General features: G+C 49.4%; 1 protein-coding gene across 1 annotated transcript in view; it reads right to left on the bottom strand.

Moving 5' to 3' along the window:
• Window positions 1-5864: 5864 nt before the first annotated feature.
• KIAA1549 (KIAA1549 ortholog) overlaps window positions 5865-15695 on the bottom strand; it is a 97129-nt gene continuing 87298 nt past the window's right edge. The window contains exons 17-19 of the mRNA XM_042782529.1: window positions 12116-12267; window positions 7730-7875; window positions 5865-6116 (exon numbers count right to left, since the gene is read on the bottom strand). Of these exons, the coding sequence (XP_042638463.1) occupies window positions 5865-6116; window positions 7730-7875; window positions 12116-12267 (550 nt within the window). The remainder of the gene's footprint in view (window positions 6117-7729; window positions 7876-12115; window positions 12268-15695) is intronic.

Genomic DNA, 15695 nt, shown 5'->3' with positions numbered 1-15695 from the left:
AGTGGATGCATCGATTCGATTAGTGGGTAGAAGGAGGTGCTGCCAGTAAACATGGAGGAAAACTATTCCACAAATTCCATGTGCTGAACAGAATACTTTCCACATAACTTTCTGGGAAATGAAAGTACAAGGTGGTGTCACCAGGGACACAGAATGGAAGAGCTAGAAGAACATCTCATTCAACCTTCACATTTTATGAGAGGAAACTATCACAATGCGAAGGAAATAGAAGGAAAATGTTATTTTGACACCAACTCAGAGCATTTTTATTGACATTTCCATTTAAAATGCTAGGAAAGCTGTATAAATTGTAAACATGGAAACCAAACACGCGCATAAATTATTTCAAAAACTCTACAGCACATTAAAAAACAGTGCAGCTAATTCAAGGGCAGAAACATAACCAACAAGTAGGAGGGAGGATTCCACTACTAAATCATACACCCATAACTGAGACTTAAGTGCCCGTTTGAGACCAGCAAACCATGATTGTCAAGTTCAAGTTGCAGTATTGATGCCACTTGGGGCTTCAAACTACTCTGCACATTTTCATACGTTAACACTCGTCATCCAAGGAGAGGGTGCCGGAGGTGTCAGAAGAGCATGACAAAGTTGGAGAAGGCAAGACAGCATCCCAGAGGTGGCTCTGCTGAGCAACTCTCCCTGTAAGGATAATGCCACCCTGGTACCCTCACTCCCCAGGTGGTGGGAGGAGGGCATAGCTGCGATAGCGTCTACTCCCCTTTCCTGAAATGCGTCCTCTGATGCACAGAGTGAGAGCGCGAGTAAGTGGAGCCTCAGCTCCTCTGGTTCCCCCCTTCTTTTCCCCCACAATTGCAAGAGGGACAATACAGGGTGGCTGGCTTGAGCCTGGCCCGTACTATTCCCACTTGAGATTTGGTGGGCATGAGAAAAGACAATTCATGCTGCTCCCAGTTGTCTGGAAAGGTTCCACATAATCAGGGACCACGAGGCTGAAATCACTGGGACCTCACCTCTGTCCCTCACTCCTTATTTCTGGTAGGGCACCAGCAGAGAAACTGGAGGAAGAAGGAAAAAGCAAGGAGCCTGAAAACTTACCTACCCTGTGGGAAACTAATTTGGACAACAGCACATCAGATTAAGACATTCATTCCCTCCCTTGCTTTCTCACTGGTTCCTAACTGGGTTTCATGTCTACAAAAACGTTTATTACCCTTTCCTAAATGTCAGTACTGTTGGTGTGTTGTCAAGATAAACGGTCAAGTGCACTGTTACCCACACAAGCGTGGAAGTAGGATCGTACCATGAGGCCTAGGGTTTCAAGTCTTACATACTGGGGAAAGGAGTCAAGTTTAAACACAAAAATCACCTCCAGCAGTATCAGCAGAAATCTGAAATGCGTGCACTCCCTATTAAATTTCACAAGCCTGTTACAGCAGTTTCTGGTAGAAATTCCTCTTGCCTGTTAAAAGAACATCTGCTAACATGTTGGATTAAATTTTAAAATGAAATTCAACGTGCTGTCCCACGGCAATGTGTTTTTCGTTAGGGCTGTTTATCTGCAGGTCCAGAGGTGATGTTCTTTGTGCTCCCACAGGGGACACATGAATGATCAGGCTCTAGAGACTGGCCTTGGAGACCTGCTCTGAGGTAGGTATGAAGTGGCTGAAACTGCTCGAGCTAACGTCAGTGTGGCAGTTGAGGCCAGAGCCCTCCTGACCCGACTGGAACCTTCACCAGGTTGCCTTCTAACCAATACATTTACATCTAAGAATCTAGTAGGAAAGGGATTATAAGTGGATGTAATGATTAACTCGGGAATGACTACAAATGCAAACTGTGTCCGATGGACCGGCTTGGCCCTAGGGGCACGAAGTGAGCCCTGACCCGGCACCGGGAAGAGGAGGCTCATAAAGCATGCGATGACTTTTTCTGTCCAAAGTCTCTCTGCTGCACCTTCACCTGTGCTTGAATCATAGGTCTTGTGCCCTGAAGGCTCTGAGTGACAAGAACCCACTTAGCCTGCCGCCCAAAAGCCACATGCTGCCAAAACCAACACATGCTGAAATTAAACACCATCTGGGGGAAAATGTATAGGCGTTGTAAGGAAGCAGAATATATTATCTGTAACTCACTGTACTCCACAAGAATTAACGTGGCCAGGTGCTTGACTGCTGAGACCTGCTCTAAGCAGTAACTCTTGGTGTGTTCATCACAATTTTCATACTTTACACTTGGTCTCCCCTCCTCAGACTGAATCTCTTCCTCTGCAAACCTTCTTCATAGACCTGCTCACTTTCTCGCTGTTACTGCACATATATCTTCACAGCGTTGCATCCTCATCTAAAAATCCTCGGACAGTGAGGTTAGGGATTCTGTCCCCTTATCATGGCAGATCAAGTTCAAGTCTATTCAATGACAGTATCACCTAATTCCTAAATCCATCCCAGGTCCACTCTCTCTTTCCAGTTCCTATATCTTCATTAAAGGACCTTCTAAGGTTAACTTGGGAGCTCTGGTAGCATAGTGGCTAAGGCACTTGACTGCTAACCAGAAGGCTGGCGGTTCAAATCCACCAGCCACTCCTCTGAAGGAAGGTTGGGCAATCCTACTTCCGTAGTGATACTGCCTTGGAAACCCAAGGAGGGGTCGCTATGTGTCGGGGCCGACTCGACAGCACATAACAACAACAACAAGGTTAACTTATCCCCAACATCCCACCACTTTCTAACATACCATTTTCATCACTTCCCCTCACTAAGGACCCATTGCACTTATGTACTTTCAATAAATGTTGCTGATGTTTAAGTCCTTAGTTCCCTGTATCTTCCATCTTTTTTCATACCTAGCTGTGTTACCTACTTAGATCCTGAGATCTCAGAAGGCAGGTTCTGGATCTGCTGACTTGTTTGGTACCAGAAATAGCAAAAGGAGCAGAAGATGTTTAGTAAGTAATGTTTGTAAAATGATGGAGAAAGAAGCGACTTCAAAGCAAAATGGGTGACGATGAGGAGTCACACTGGGGTTTTGGTCCTGCTATGGTGACCTATACATGAACTCCTTCACTGGTAGATCACAGCTCATTAAATCATCCATCCCAGGGCATCAAGACAAACAAAACTTTACATTTTCACAGGGCTCTACACTGCTCCAGGGCCTTTTGCTCACATGCTCACATGTGATTCTCACACCTTTCAATAAATGTGGTCCTGCGAGGTGGGCAGGCAGGTACGTTTTCACTGGGCTAATGGGGAGAGAGACCCTCCCCAGTAAGAGAACAAACTTAATACACCAAACTAGGAGCACAGCGGGCTCTGAGAAAAGCATTTATCCCAACAATCTCCTCTAAAATCCCAACTCAAATGTGTGGTTCACGTACCCATGAGAACTTTTAAAACAGGAGAAAAGAATAAACATAAACCCTTAACTCTTAAGAGTGCTCACACAAATGGAACTCCAGAGCCACACAAGATCACAGGAGGACCTCTCTTCTCAGTATCCCTCTTGTCTCTGAAGCCCCATTTTGGTGTGGTACTAGCCACTATGCTAGTTCGTGCTAGTTAGGGATTTGTAAAACTGCTGCAAGTGTTTAGAGGAAGCAACAAAAGCTGTGTTCTAGGACCAACACAACAGTGGTGTTGATGATCTGGTGGGCCTGCTCACACAAAGCCACCCTCCCCCAGTGGTTCATCAATGGCTTCTTTGGTCTTGACAACCTCTTTTAAAGTGTGTCTCTTAAGACACGCTAAGATTACAAATACGGATAGAAACGCCTTATGCTAGTTTGAAGGGCATCAACACCGCTGTTGCATTCAACCCTCTTCAAAGCAGGCCTTTTCAGCAGCGTACTGGAGGTAACCATTTCAGTACACTCTACAAGCAAACAGGAAGCTGAGCAAAGTGGGAAGGGGAAGGGGCTGCCTTTGTTACTCGCTGTGACAGGATTCGAATTCACTGCAAGATGTTCATGAGAAAATGCTGCTCGGATATCTGAAGTTCTTAATAGCACACACAGGAAACCTGGTATTTTCTGAGCAACACACAAAAAGAACCTTCCATTCTGGAGAAGGTCTGGTATTAAACCAAGGCCAAGAGAGGTAAGAAATCAAGCCCAGATGGGTCTTTTCCCCCCTCTGGGGCCACCGTGGAGGGCCTGAAAGGAATTTCCATTCCTTTTTCTACCATTCTTGACGGTAAGCTCTCCAGAATACCTTGTCTTTCAGGGGGGCATGGGTGAACAATGGTTATATTTTAACTTCCCAGAGCCACCTTTCCCTGGCGTGGAGGACTTGTAACTGCAAAAGAGATTTAATTAAGAAAGTGCTGAAACATGACTCTGGAACCCAGTGATAACAAAACAATTTCAGCTCTGCTAGGGTTCTCACTTCTCTCTACTTGACCCAGACACACAAGTTTTGATTCCCTGGAACCCTACCTCCTGCTGGTTTGTCTTTTGTTTAATGAAGTGTTGGCTGATCTACAGATCTGGGACCTGGCTGTAGAAATCTGTTCCCCAAGATGGTTCCTCTTCTGTGTTCCACTCAGGTGCTATAAACCAGCATGGCCTGCCATCACTGGGTCCCTTACTGAGACGTGACTTGGGAAGTGGGGACACAGGCTTACTTCACGTGTAACATGCCAGTGAATTGGCACCCATCTCAGGTCCAAAGTACATGAGATCATTCTAACGCCCCTCACACAGCAGTGAGCAGTAAAAGCCAAGTTCAGAAACCTCTCTTCTCCTGCTGCCAGTGGTCTCCAACTTCCTCCTCCCACTTCTTGATTCCCTACAGAAAGGCTACCAGGTCTTAACACAGGGGCTGTGACAACCAGTGAGGTCCTCAGGAATGACAGCCTGGTGGTCCTAAGAACGCTGTAAGGAGTTTTGCTCACCCTAGACTCCTTACTCAAACACCCTCTGCGAGGAAACTCCTCAGCAACGTGCCAACATCACTTAGGCCTCCTCAAGAAGCTCTCTGACTGGCCTCCATCGTGATATGCACTGAAATGGGGTGCTGTCTGTCCATGCCCAGGTAACAAACAGAAAATACAGTTAAGAGTGGAAATCTAAACTTCGGTATGTATTTTGAATAACCAAATAAATATTAAGCATCCCCCCCACCCGAAATCTGGGTTTGTTTCTTTTCCCAGAATAGAATGAAACCTTCAACACAGTCTTCCGCCAAAGAAGCCGACGCCTCATCTTGCAGACTTGAGGGTGAAGGGGCCCTGGGAGTGGTAGCACCAGAAGAGAGAGAAGGAAAGACAGAGTGATGGCTTCGTGTAGGATCTCAGCCCGTACAACCAACTGTTTTGGTTTCTCACTAGTAGCTTATTAAAAACTTCCAACAGTCTGTTATTACTCTGTTGTTATTATTTCTACGAAAATCAGTTCTTATGGACAGACAAGAGGGAAATCAAGCTGTTCACAAAGTGTCTTCAAATCTCTTCTCTCAGAAAACAAAGCAGCAGCTTCATCAAGAAACAACAGTCTGAAACACGTCCTCCCCTCCCAGAAACGCCCGACTCTTTCCACCCCGACACTGTCGACACACGCTAAGCTTCTGTCTTTGACAAGGAGACTCATTCCGTCATGTTGCTCGCCTAGGGCAGTGTCTTTTCTTCCACAGGGTGCTGCTGGCTTTTGGCCAAACGTACAGTTCATTTCAACAGTCCTAATGTGGTCCTCATGTTGTCAACCTCGTGATTAACGTATCATGGGCTGACACACAACTGGTGGCATCTTCTGAAACACCCACTTGCCCGCTCGCGTTGACACCCGGCACGGGAGGTGTCCGTTCCCCTTACGAACGACCCCTCATAGGACTCCTCTGGGTCTTGCTTCCACGGGAAGCAGATAGTGGCAGGTGGATGGGGGCCGGTCAGCTGTGGAAGTTCTGCACAGCGGTCTGTTTCTGGGAGAGCCGCAGGAGCTCCTCGCGGATGGCTTTGATGAGAGACGTGGATGAGTGGCCGGGCTGCAGATCCTCACTGGAGCTGGCGGCATAAGGCAGCCCGGGGCCCTGCAGAGCCCTGTGAGGGAGGTTCCTGGGTGGGGCGGGAGGCTCTCTGCCTGAAGTCCTTGGCACCTGAAACAGCGGTGGAGAATATTCTTGATGGCCAATCATATGGGTCTGAAAAACACGGTGACAGTCACTCACTTCTTACTTCGGCAAAGGTGGCAAAATAAAGTCAAGTGGCACTGGGTAAGCTTCCGACACCCCACTCGGCCCCCACCACCTCCCACCCAGCAACTCCAGCCTCACAGGGCCCCTGAGATAAACAGGTTTATGGCTGAGGGCTGTGCGAGGGAAAGGAGGATGGCAAGGAAACCCTTGAAGTTAACCGTCAGGGGCCCTAGTGGCACAGTGACAAGTCCATGACTGCAAACTAAAAGGTCGGCGGCAGTCTGCACATACCAGCTGCTCCATGGGAGAAAGATGTGGCAGCCTGCTTCCATGAAGATGACAGCATTAGAAACCCTGTGGGGCAGTTCTACTCTGTCCTACAGGGTCACTATGAGTTGGAATTGACTTGGCATGGTTTGGTTGGTTTTTTGGAGTTAACAAGTTATTACTATGGCCATCCCCTGTGTGCAGAGCAGAACTCTTGATACGGTTTTTAAGGCAGAGACCTTGTGGCAGCACATCGTCAGGCCTGTCTTCTGAGACAACTCTGGAAGGGTCTGAACTGCCAATCTTTCAGCCAGGAGTCAAGGGCCTAACTGTGTGCACTACCTGGAAATTCCTGATTTAAAACGTGCATGAGCATCATTTGCTTAAAGACAGACAGATGAATTAATGCACAGCAGAGTGAATGTATCAGCTCTGGGTCCAGCTGACACATCCCTGAGCACTGTGTGTAGGAGTAGGTAGAGACCAAGGAGAGGGGCCGGAGACAAGGGGGAGTGGACAGAAACAAGTAGAGTGGGTGGAGACAAGGAGAGTGGGCAGAGACTAGGAGTGGGCGGAGAGAAGGGAGAGTGGGCGTAGACAAGGAGAGTGGGTGGAGACAAGGGGAGTAGACAGAAACAAGTGAGTGGGTGGAGACAAGGAGAGTGGGTGGAGACAAGGGAGAGTGGGCGGAGACATGGGAGAGTGGGCATAAAGGAGAGTAGGTGGAGACAAAAGGAGAGTGAGTAGAGACCAGGGAGAGTGGCGGAGACAAGGAGAGTGGGTGGAGACTAGGGAGAGTGGGCGGAGACAAGGGAGAGTAGGCGGAGACAAAGGAGAGTGGGCAGAGACATGGGAGAATGGGCGGAGACAATGGAGAGTGGGCGGAGACAAGGAGAGTGGGCAGAGACAAGGAAAAGTACGTGGAGACAAAGGAGAGTGGGCAGAGACATGGGAGAGTGGGCGGGGACAAGGAGAGTGGGCGGAGACAAGGGAGAGTGGGCGGAGATAAGGGAGAGTGGGCAGAGACAAGGGAGAGGGTCTGGGGTTCCTGACCCAGCAGGAGGGCAGGAAAGGACTCAAGGAGCTGGGAAGGAAGGGAGGTTGAGGCACCCCCATGGAGTGAAAGGTCAGAGGGGAAACCTGAGAGCTGAAAGAGGTAAGCAGATACTGACTCATTCACTCCAGAATGCAATGCCTCTCCCAGAGTGGGAGGGAACTGCCATTTAAAAGCTGCAAGAAAAACCACAATCAAGGGGAGAAAAGAAAAGGTGAGGGACGAGACCTTATGAGGTTTCAAAACGGGCACTCCAAAGCAGAAGGAGCGAAATGAAGGCACCAGGCCTGATACTCACAGCCTCTCTCCGCCCGGCTTCGTCCTCCCCGTATGCCGTCCATCCTGGCCCCCCATACTGGCTGCCCCGGCCTGGTGGAGCCTCCCCAGGCTGAGCACCAACCCTGCTTGAGATGCCCACCTGCGTGAGGTGTTGGATCTGGGAGCCTGCAGGGAAACAGAGTGGAGGGCAGCCTGGTCAGTTACACAGGACAGTGAGACTGCTGACGGCCTCCTCAGTCTGACGACTGCATGCACTTCCTTAAGGACCAGGGTTCAAACATGGCACCAGTTCCAACCAACCAGCCAACACACTGTTGGCGAGTTGATCTGATTCATGCCGTCCCCACGTGTGCAGGGTACAACTGCTCCATAGGGCTTTCCGGGCTGTGACTTTCTGGAAGCAGACTGACAGTCTTCCAAGGAGCCTCTGGTTTCGAATCGCTAGCCTTCTGGTTAGCAGTCAAGCCTCAGAGAATGCCATTTCATCAAGAAGAGCAGACTGTGTGTCTCCTTGTCCGTGGGCCTTTACTTCCCTTTAACACAGAGCCCGACGGTGACCTCTTATTCTCCTGAACAGACAGCAGAGGGCGGGGAGAAAAGGGACCTTGGGATGCACTTCCTTTGCATCTGCAGAGGTCACATGTAAGGATGACGTCAACCACTCAGAAGAAAGGAAGAAGGGGTCTGGAGCCACAAGGGAGCGGACCCCTGGCTCCCCGTTGATTATGCCTCTGAGACTCACAAAGCAGCTGACAACACAACCTATCTTTTCTTCCCTAAAAGGCAGTGGATTTACTTGAATTCAGAAGACTGAGCTATACTGTCATCATACCCACACTGTTTCCATAACCAGGCTGTCACTTTTAAATCCACTTACCAACATCATCGCCGCAGCCTATCGAAGCGTGGGTCTGGCGTGGGTTCTCCTATGCTGACATGCTGTCCCTGCACACGGTTATGGAAGCTGGCCTTTAAACAGCATGGCTTCCCCCTCACCAATGTCTAGTATATGGGACTATCCCTACACTGCAAATGACAGATGAAAACAGTAGTATCTAAATAGCACTGTGAAATAAAATGCCAATGTCAAGAACACACCAGGGCTCTGGAAAAGCTAATAAACCAAAAAAACACCAAACCCTCTGCCATCAAGTGCATTCCAACTCACAGTGACCCTGTGTAGAACTGCCCCCATAGGGTTTCCAAGGCCGTCATCTTTACAAGACCAGACTGCCTCATCTTTCTCTGGAACCTTTTGGTTAGCAGCCAAATGTCTTCACCACTGCGCCACCAGATCCTTGGAAATGCTAACAGGGTCATCAAATTCACTGCTGATGCTTAGCAGGTGCTACCAACAGTCAGACGGTCACAGAGGTGTGGGGGCAGTCCCCCACATCTTCAGTCCACTTCTAGTTGTCTAATTAGCAACCTCAATTAGTCAAATACATTAAGGGGGAGAACTCACTAGTACTAGTTTCCTAGGGCTGCCAAACACAGAACCACAAAGCAGGTGGCCTAAAAAAATAAGCATATTCTCTCACAGTTCTGGAGGCGAGAAAACTGAATTCAGGGTGTTGGCAAGATGACAGTAAGGAGCCCTGGTGGTGCAGTGGTTAAAGCACTTGGCTGCTAACCAAAAGGTCAGGGGCTCAAACCCACCAGCCACTCCACAAGAGAAAGATGAGGCAGTCTGTAAAGATGACAGCCTTGGAGACCCTGTGGGCAGTTCCACTCTGTCCTCTAGGGGCGCTGTGGGTCAGAATGGACTACACGGCAGTGGGTGTGGTTTGGGCTTTGCTTCTGTAAAGATGACAGCCTTGGAGACCCTATGGGGCAGTTCCACGCTGTCCTCCAGGCTCTCTATGAGTCGGAATCGACTCGATGGCAGTGTGTTTTGGGCAAGATTCCGCTCTCTCTGAAGGCTCTAGAAGACAGATCCTGGTTTCTCCCAGGTCCTGGAGGGCATTCCGTGATTTGTGGGAGGGATCCTCCAACCTCTGCCTCTGCCTTCCCCTGGCCACCTTTCCCTCTGTGGGTGTTTGTGTCCTCTTACAAGGACGCATATACGACCAGGGCCCACCCTACTCCAGTATGACCTCATATCAACTCATGACATCCGCAAAAACCCTCGAAACAAGGTCACATACACAGGTATGGGATTAGGACTTTAACATGTCATTATCAGGGGACACAATTCACCCCACAGTAAATGCATCAAATTCACTGCCATTGACTTGATTCCAATTCATAGTGACCCCCATTGGGTTTCCAAGGCTGTCAATCTTTATAGAAGTGGATCACCCCATCTTCCTTCCACAGAGCGGCTGGTGAGTCTGAACCGCTAACCTGGTTAGCAGCCAAATGCTTTATCTTAGCAGATAAGAGCTAAGTACTAGTTTCCTAGGGCTGCCAAACACAGGACCACAAAGCAGGTGGCCTAAAAAAAGAAGCGTATTCTCTCACTAGCAGCCACCAGGTACACACTGATGACTGAAGGTCAGCAAACACTGTCCAGGGTCCTCTCAGAGCACTGCACTTGCTGGAACTCTTCTGAGTCATGGAAACACTGATGTAAAACAGTTAGGGCTCACGGGCCCTACTGGCCCACCTGTCATGGTTTGAGCAAATCTTTGCCAACTCCCAACGCAGCGCAATACCGTCACTGACAAAAGCATCACGGGACTCCCATCATTTACAAGACTCGGGCAGCTACAGAGAGAGAAAGGCAGCCTGTTCTGTTCAACCTGCCACAGCGGCAGATCCATAGCCTACTGTGTGCTACTGTGCTCACCTCTCAGCAAGGGACAGACACCTCCATGACTCAGTAAGCCCAAGCTGCACCCAAGCTCAGCACCAAAAACTGTGAGACGCGGGCACCCTGTTCCCACTCCACCAAGCCCCAGTCCTTCACTTCTTCAAAGAGGACAGAAAAATCGACCACATAGGGTTATTTCAAGGATTAAGAGAGAGAAAATAGGTCAACCACCAAGCCTACAGGAGCTAGGGGTAAATCTTAAATTCCCTCCCTCGGGCTGTCCATGAGCTCTTCCTTCTAAACAGCTATGGAGTCCACTCCCCTACAGCCTTGTTACTCAGGGACAAACACTGCTTGTCGCTTATGAATAAAGCTGCAATACACAGGTTCACCACGTAGCTGTCTCCCAATATTCTGGATTTCTTTGGGGGTGAGGGAGGGACTAGGTCTCCAGGGGTGTCACTACCAAACCAAAGGACCCTAAGTCATGTCGCTCCCTGGCTTTTCCAAAGTGCAGTCCCATCATCCCAGGAATAAGCACAAAAGTAGCAGTAACAGTGGGGCTGATATGTGCTGGGATTTCTGCTCAATTCCCAAGTGAAGACCTGCACAGGTCACTTGTGAGTGACATCACGAGTGTTCTTTTAATGAGGGCTGAGAGAGGGGAGGAAAGGACCCAGAAGTCTTCCACAGCGATCCCCGCTTCTCCCAGGCCTCAGCCACCAACTCTGCTCACCTCTGTGACAGCAGGAAGGGACGGTGGGACTCGGACCCAGGGACAGGAGAAAAGAGACGGAGCTACAAGCAAGGGAAGGATGTGACCTTGAGAGATGAACAAAGGGAGAAGGGAAGGGGGGCAGATGAAGTTGCACCCCCACAGAAATCCACCTCCAACCACCCACAGGCCAGCACCTCCTGAGGGATGCTTGTTACAACCAAGAAAAGCACCTTCTTAAAACCACCACACATGCTTTCTAGCCTTTATGGGTTACATAACGTGCCCCTCAAATCCACGTCCACTTGGGACCTCAGAAGGTGGCCACCGTGTTTGGAAACAGTCTCCGCAGGAGTAGTCAAGAGGATGCCCTTCTAGAGCAGGTGGTGCCTACATCCAAGGACTGGTCTGTGGTGGGAGGAGCCAGAGGTGCAGGCCCAGGGCAGGCCAAGTGAAGACAGAGGCTGTGAAGATGGGAGTGATGAAGCCACAGCCCAGGGGCACCTGCAAGGGACAGGAAGGGTCTTCCCCTAGCGCTCTGGAAGAAGTGTGGCCTTGGCGCTCGCGGAGTTCAGGCTCCGTCTCCAGATCTGCGAGACAGCAGTAGGCCATCCGGTTAGCCGTGCCCTAGCAGACCAATACAGCGCCTGGCTGAACGCCCAGACACACGCCTCCCACTGCGCGAGGACCTGAGACAGGGCCCCCAGCACCGGCGTCCGGGGACACCCCCCGCAGGGGCTGCTCTGGGCCTCAGATGCAGACACAAAGCAGCGGGGACTCCCGAGGACCTCAGCGACAAGGCCCCTCCGTCCCCACGGGCACCTTCACCAGCGGTGGAACTGGCGCGCGGAGCCAGGGGGCGCTCCAACTCTCGCACATTGCGGGCAAAAAGCGCGCGCGGCGCCCAGCGCAACCGGAAGAGCCCGCCTACGTACCTGTGGTGCCCCCGACCGGCCGGGGCCGGGCCACCGACGCCACCTCCTCTGCGTAGATGGCGCGCGCGGGGAAGGGCGCCTCGGCCTGCGGCTGCGCGGGCTCGGCGGGCTCCAGGTCCGAGGACGGCAGCAAAGCGGGGCCAAAGCTGGGCCTGCGGGCAAAGCACACCCCGCGTGAGCGTGGTCCGCCCCGGTGTTTGCCCGCAGGGCGTGGGAGGAGAACGCGGGCCGACTGCCCGGTTCCCCGGAGACCCCACGCGGGGCGCGGACTGCATCCCGGCACTAACAAAGGTGCCTGCACAGAGCCACGGGTGGTCGGCAAATCGCTGTTGGGTGATTGAGTGTATTTCCATGAAAGAAAACAAAGAATGCTTTACTTGCAGACTGACAGAAGGCCCGGCAAGTCCCAGGACCTGTTCATCTGGGCAGTTCTGTGTTGCCATGGACTCACGCCCACTCCTCGCCACATTATGCACAACGTGCTGACGGGTGGCCGGTTTGGGGCCATCTTCATGATCTTCACGGCTGCTGACGCGTCTGAGCCCACGGCCGCCGCCTCTTTGTCACTGACCTTGTACTTTACCAAGCATATCCCTCTCCAGGAACTGCCTCGGCAGTCACAGAATGTCTGAGTAGTATTATGAAAACAGCTTTGACCACATGGACCCCCTAAAAGGATCTCCAGGACTCTCCAGCGACCTGAGAACCCCACCTTGGGGACTGTTCTAAAAGAATTCAAGAGTTACAAAAGACTGTAGTCTATTACAACTCTTTGTACATCAAAGTCAACGCCCACGCACTTAGATGGATCCAACCAGTCTGATGAGAATGTAGTCTGAGGTGCTAGCATTATCTCTTCCATAGCCTTTCCGTATCTATTCTGATGCGTCTCTTTGTAAATCAAATACAGGTTGTTTTAATCCAATCTGACCACCTCTGTCTACTAACTGGACTAGCGCATTGTTTACACTGAATGTAATTACTCATCTGTCTGGATTTGATTCCCTACCATCTTATATTTGCTTCTCCCTCCCAACTAAATGTTCCTTTTCTCTCACTCTTTACATTCTTTTGGATTCTTTTTATTTTATTATTACGTTTTAATCAGCCAAGGCTTTATCGGGAAACTTACTGAGATCAGTGCCAAAACCTGAGGACAGACAACACATCGCCAGGAGTCCCCCATGCAGAGGTCTGCATGGTAACAAGGATCGGTGTTTGTGGACGTCCCATTAGTGCTAACACACAGTGAGAACAATGTGCCTACGTGCAGAGGGGCCGACAATGATTAATGGTGTTGCTTTGGTCCTAGTTAATAGGACTCAACGGATGTTACCAGGAAGTCAGGTGTTGGCTGTTTTTCCTGGTCACTGCTCAGGCAGGGACTCTGGCTCTTCCCCGGAATCCTTTGTGGGCAGGAGCCATCTTGGATGGCTCAGGGCCTCCCAGTGTCCGTTCATAGGAAGAGGAAAGGCCCAGGAATCAGGGAGAGACGGCTGCTGCTGCTCCTGCCCCAGAGATGTCTGCAAATTTCCTGACATCCAAGGATCTGGCATGAGGCTGAGGCTTCGTTTCTTTGATGTGGTCACAGTCCTTGAGAACCAGGGCCATGAAATAATTAATACGCCATGCGCTAAGGAGGTTTTCTTCAGTTTTCTTCAATATCTCATTCCCGTCTTTTTTCAAAAATTTTCTTATTGTGCTTCAGGTGAAAGTTTGCCGAGCACATTAGTTTCCAGTCAGTAGTTTGTACATAAAGTGCTTCTTCCATGACCCTGGTTGTGTCTCCCACAGGGCGCCAGGCCCCTCCCCATCTCTGCCCTGGGTCCTCCGTTTCCTTTCTCCTGGATAGTCGACCCCTTCCTGGCTTCTCATATTTGCTTTGGGCAAATGCTGTCCTTTGATCTCATATAATTGATTGTTCCAAGGATCACATTCCTCTCCAGTGTTACTACTGTTTATTTCACGGGCCAATTTTTTGGCTAAAGGGTGGTCTCCTGGAATGGCTTCAGTTCTAGGTCAGAGAAGTCTCAGGGCCAGAGTCTCAGGGGCTCCTCTCATCTGTTAGACCAGGCAGTCTGATCTTTCTCGCAAATTTGATTTTTTTCAGTTCTCCATTTTTCTCCTGCTTTGCCCAGGACCCTCTGTTGTGATCCCAGTCAGAGTGGTTGGTAGTAGTGGGTGGGCACCATCTAGTTCTTCTGGTCTCAGAGTCCTGTAGGCCCTTAGTTCATGTGGCCCTTAGTCCTGTGAAGTAACTGCTCCCTCGAGTTTTTGGTTTTCTTCACACTCCTTTGTTCCAGATGGGAAGAGACCAATAGTTGTATCATAGATACAAACTTATAAGACCCCGGATGCTACTCACCAAAGTGGAATGCAGAACGTTGGCTTTACAAACTACATTGTGCCAACTGACATAGTTGTCCACAAGTCTATGGTTCTTCACCTTCCAGCCTAGGACTTTCATCCTGTGAGGTGCTGGGTTACGTCTAAGAAGTGTCCATGACACACTCTTTGTGTACTCTGTAATAACCTACATGGCGTAGTGCCTAAGGCATTTGACTGCTAACCAGAAGGCTGACGGTTCAAACCCACCAGCCACTCCATTGAAGGAAGGCTGAGCAAGCTACTTCTGTAGCAATACTGCCTTGGAAACCCAAGAAGGGGTCACTATGAGTCGGGTTCAACTCAACAGAAGTTGAGTTTGGTTTTTTTCATCATTATTACTATATGTCTTTTATCTAGTTAGTAATTTTCCCTCCTTCCCCATCCCATCCCTGATAACCATCAAAGAATGTTCTCTTTTGTTCTGTGTGTAGAACTTTTCTTCTTGTTGTTATATGTATATATTATAGGGGTCTTGTACAGTATTTGTTCTTTTGTGATTGACTTATTTCATTCAGTAGAATGTCCTTCATACTCATCCATGTCGTGAGACATGTTGTGGACTCATCACTATTCTTTATCTTTGCACAGTATTCCATTGTGTATATGTACCAGTTTATTCATCCATCCATTGATGGGCACTCAGGTTGTTTCCATCTTTTAGCTATTGTGAAAAATGCCATGATGAACATGGGTGCGCGTATGTGTATCCATGTCACGGCTCTTATTTCTTTAAGGTATATACCTAGGAGTGGGATTGCTGGATCATATGGTATTTCTATTTGTAGCTTATAAAAAAAGCATCACAGCATTTTCCATAGCGGTTATGCCATTTTACATTCCCACCAGCCATGTACAAGAGTTCTAGTTCCTCTGTCTTCACCAACCATTGTTTTTTTTCAATTACTGCCATTAGTGCTGGGATGAGATGGTATCTTGTCGTTTTGATTTGCATCTCTACTGGCTAACGATCAGGAGCATTTCTTCAAGTGTTCGTTGGCTATTTGAATGTCTTCTTTTGTGAAGTGTCTGTTCATATCCTTTTCCCATTTTTCAATTGAATTGTTTGTCTTTTTGTTGTTGAGGTGTTGGAAGTATTCTATAAATTTTGGAAATTAGACCCTTGTTAGAGATATCTTAGCCAGATTTTTTCCCCAGTCTGTAGGTTCTCTTTACTCTTTTAGAAAAGTCTTTT

The sequence above is a fragment of the Orycteropus afer genome, unplaced genomic scaffold (genome assembly GCF_000298275.1).
Source record: "Orycteropus afer afer isolate SDZICR_OR568_19922 unplaced genomic scaffold, OryAfe1.0 scaffold00358, whole genome shotgun sequence".
In the NCBI taxonomy this organism is placed as follows: Eukaryota; Metazoa; Chordata; class Mammalia; order Tubulidentata; family Orycteropodidae; genus Orycteropus; species Orycteropus afer.
This window is presented reverse-complemented; position numbering and strand designations above follow the sequence as displayed.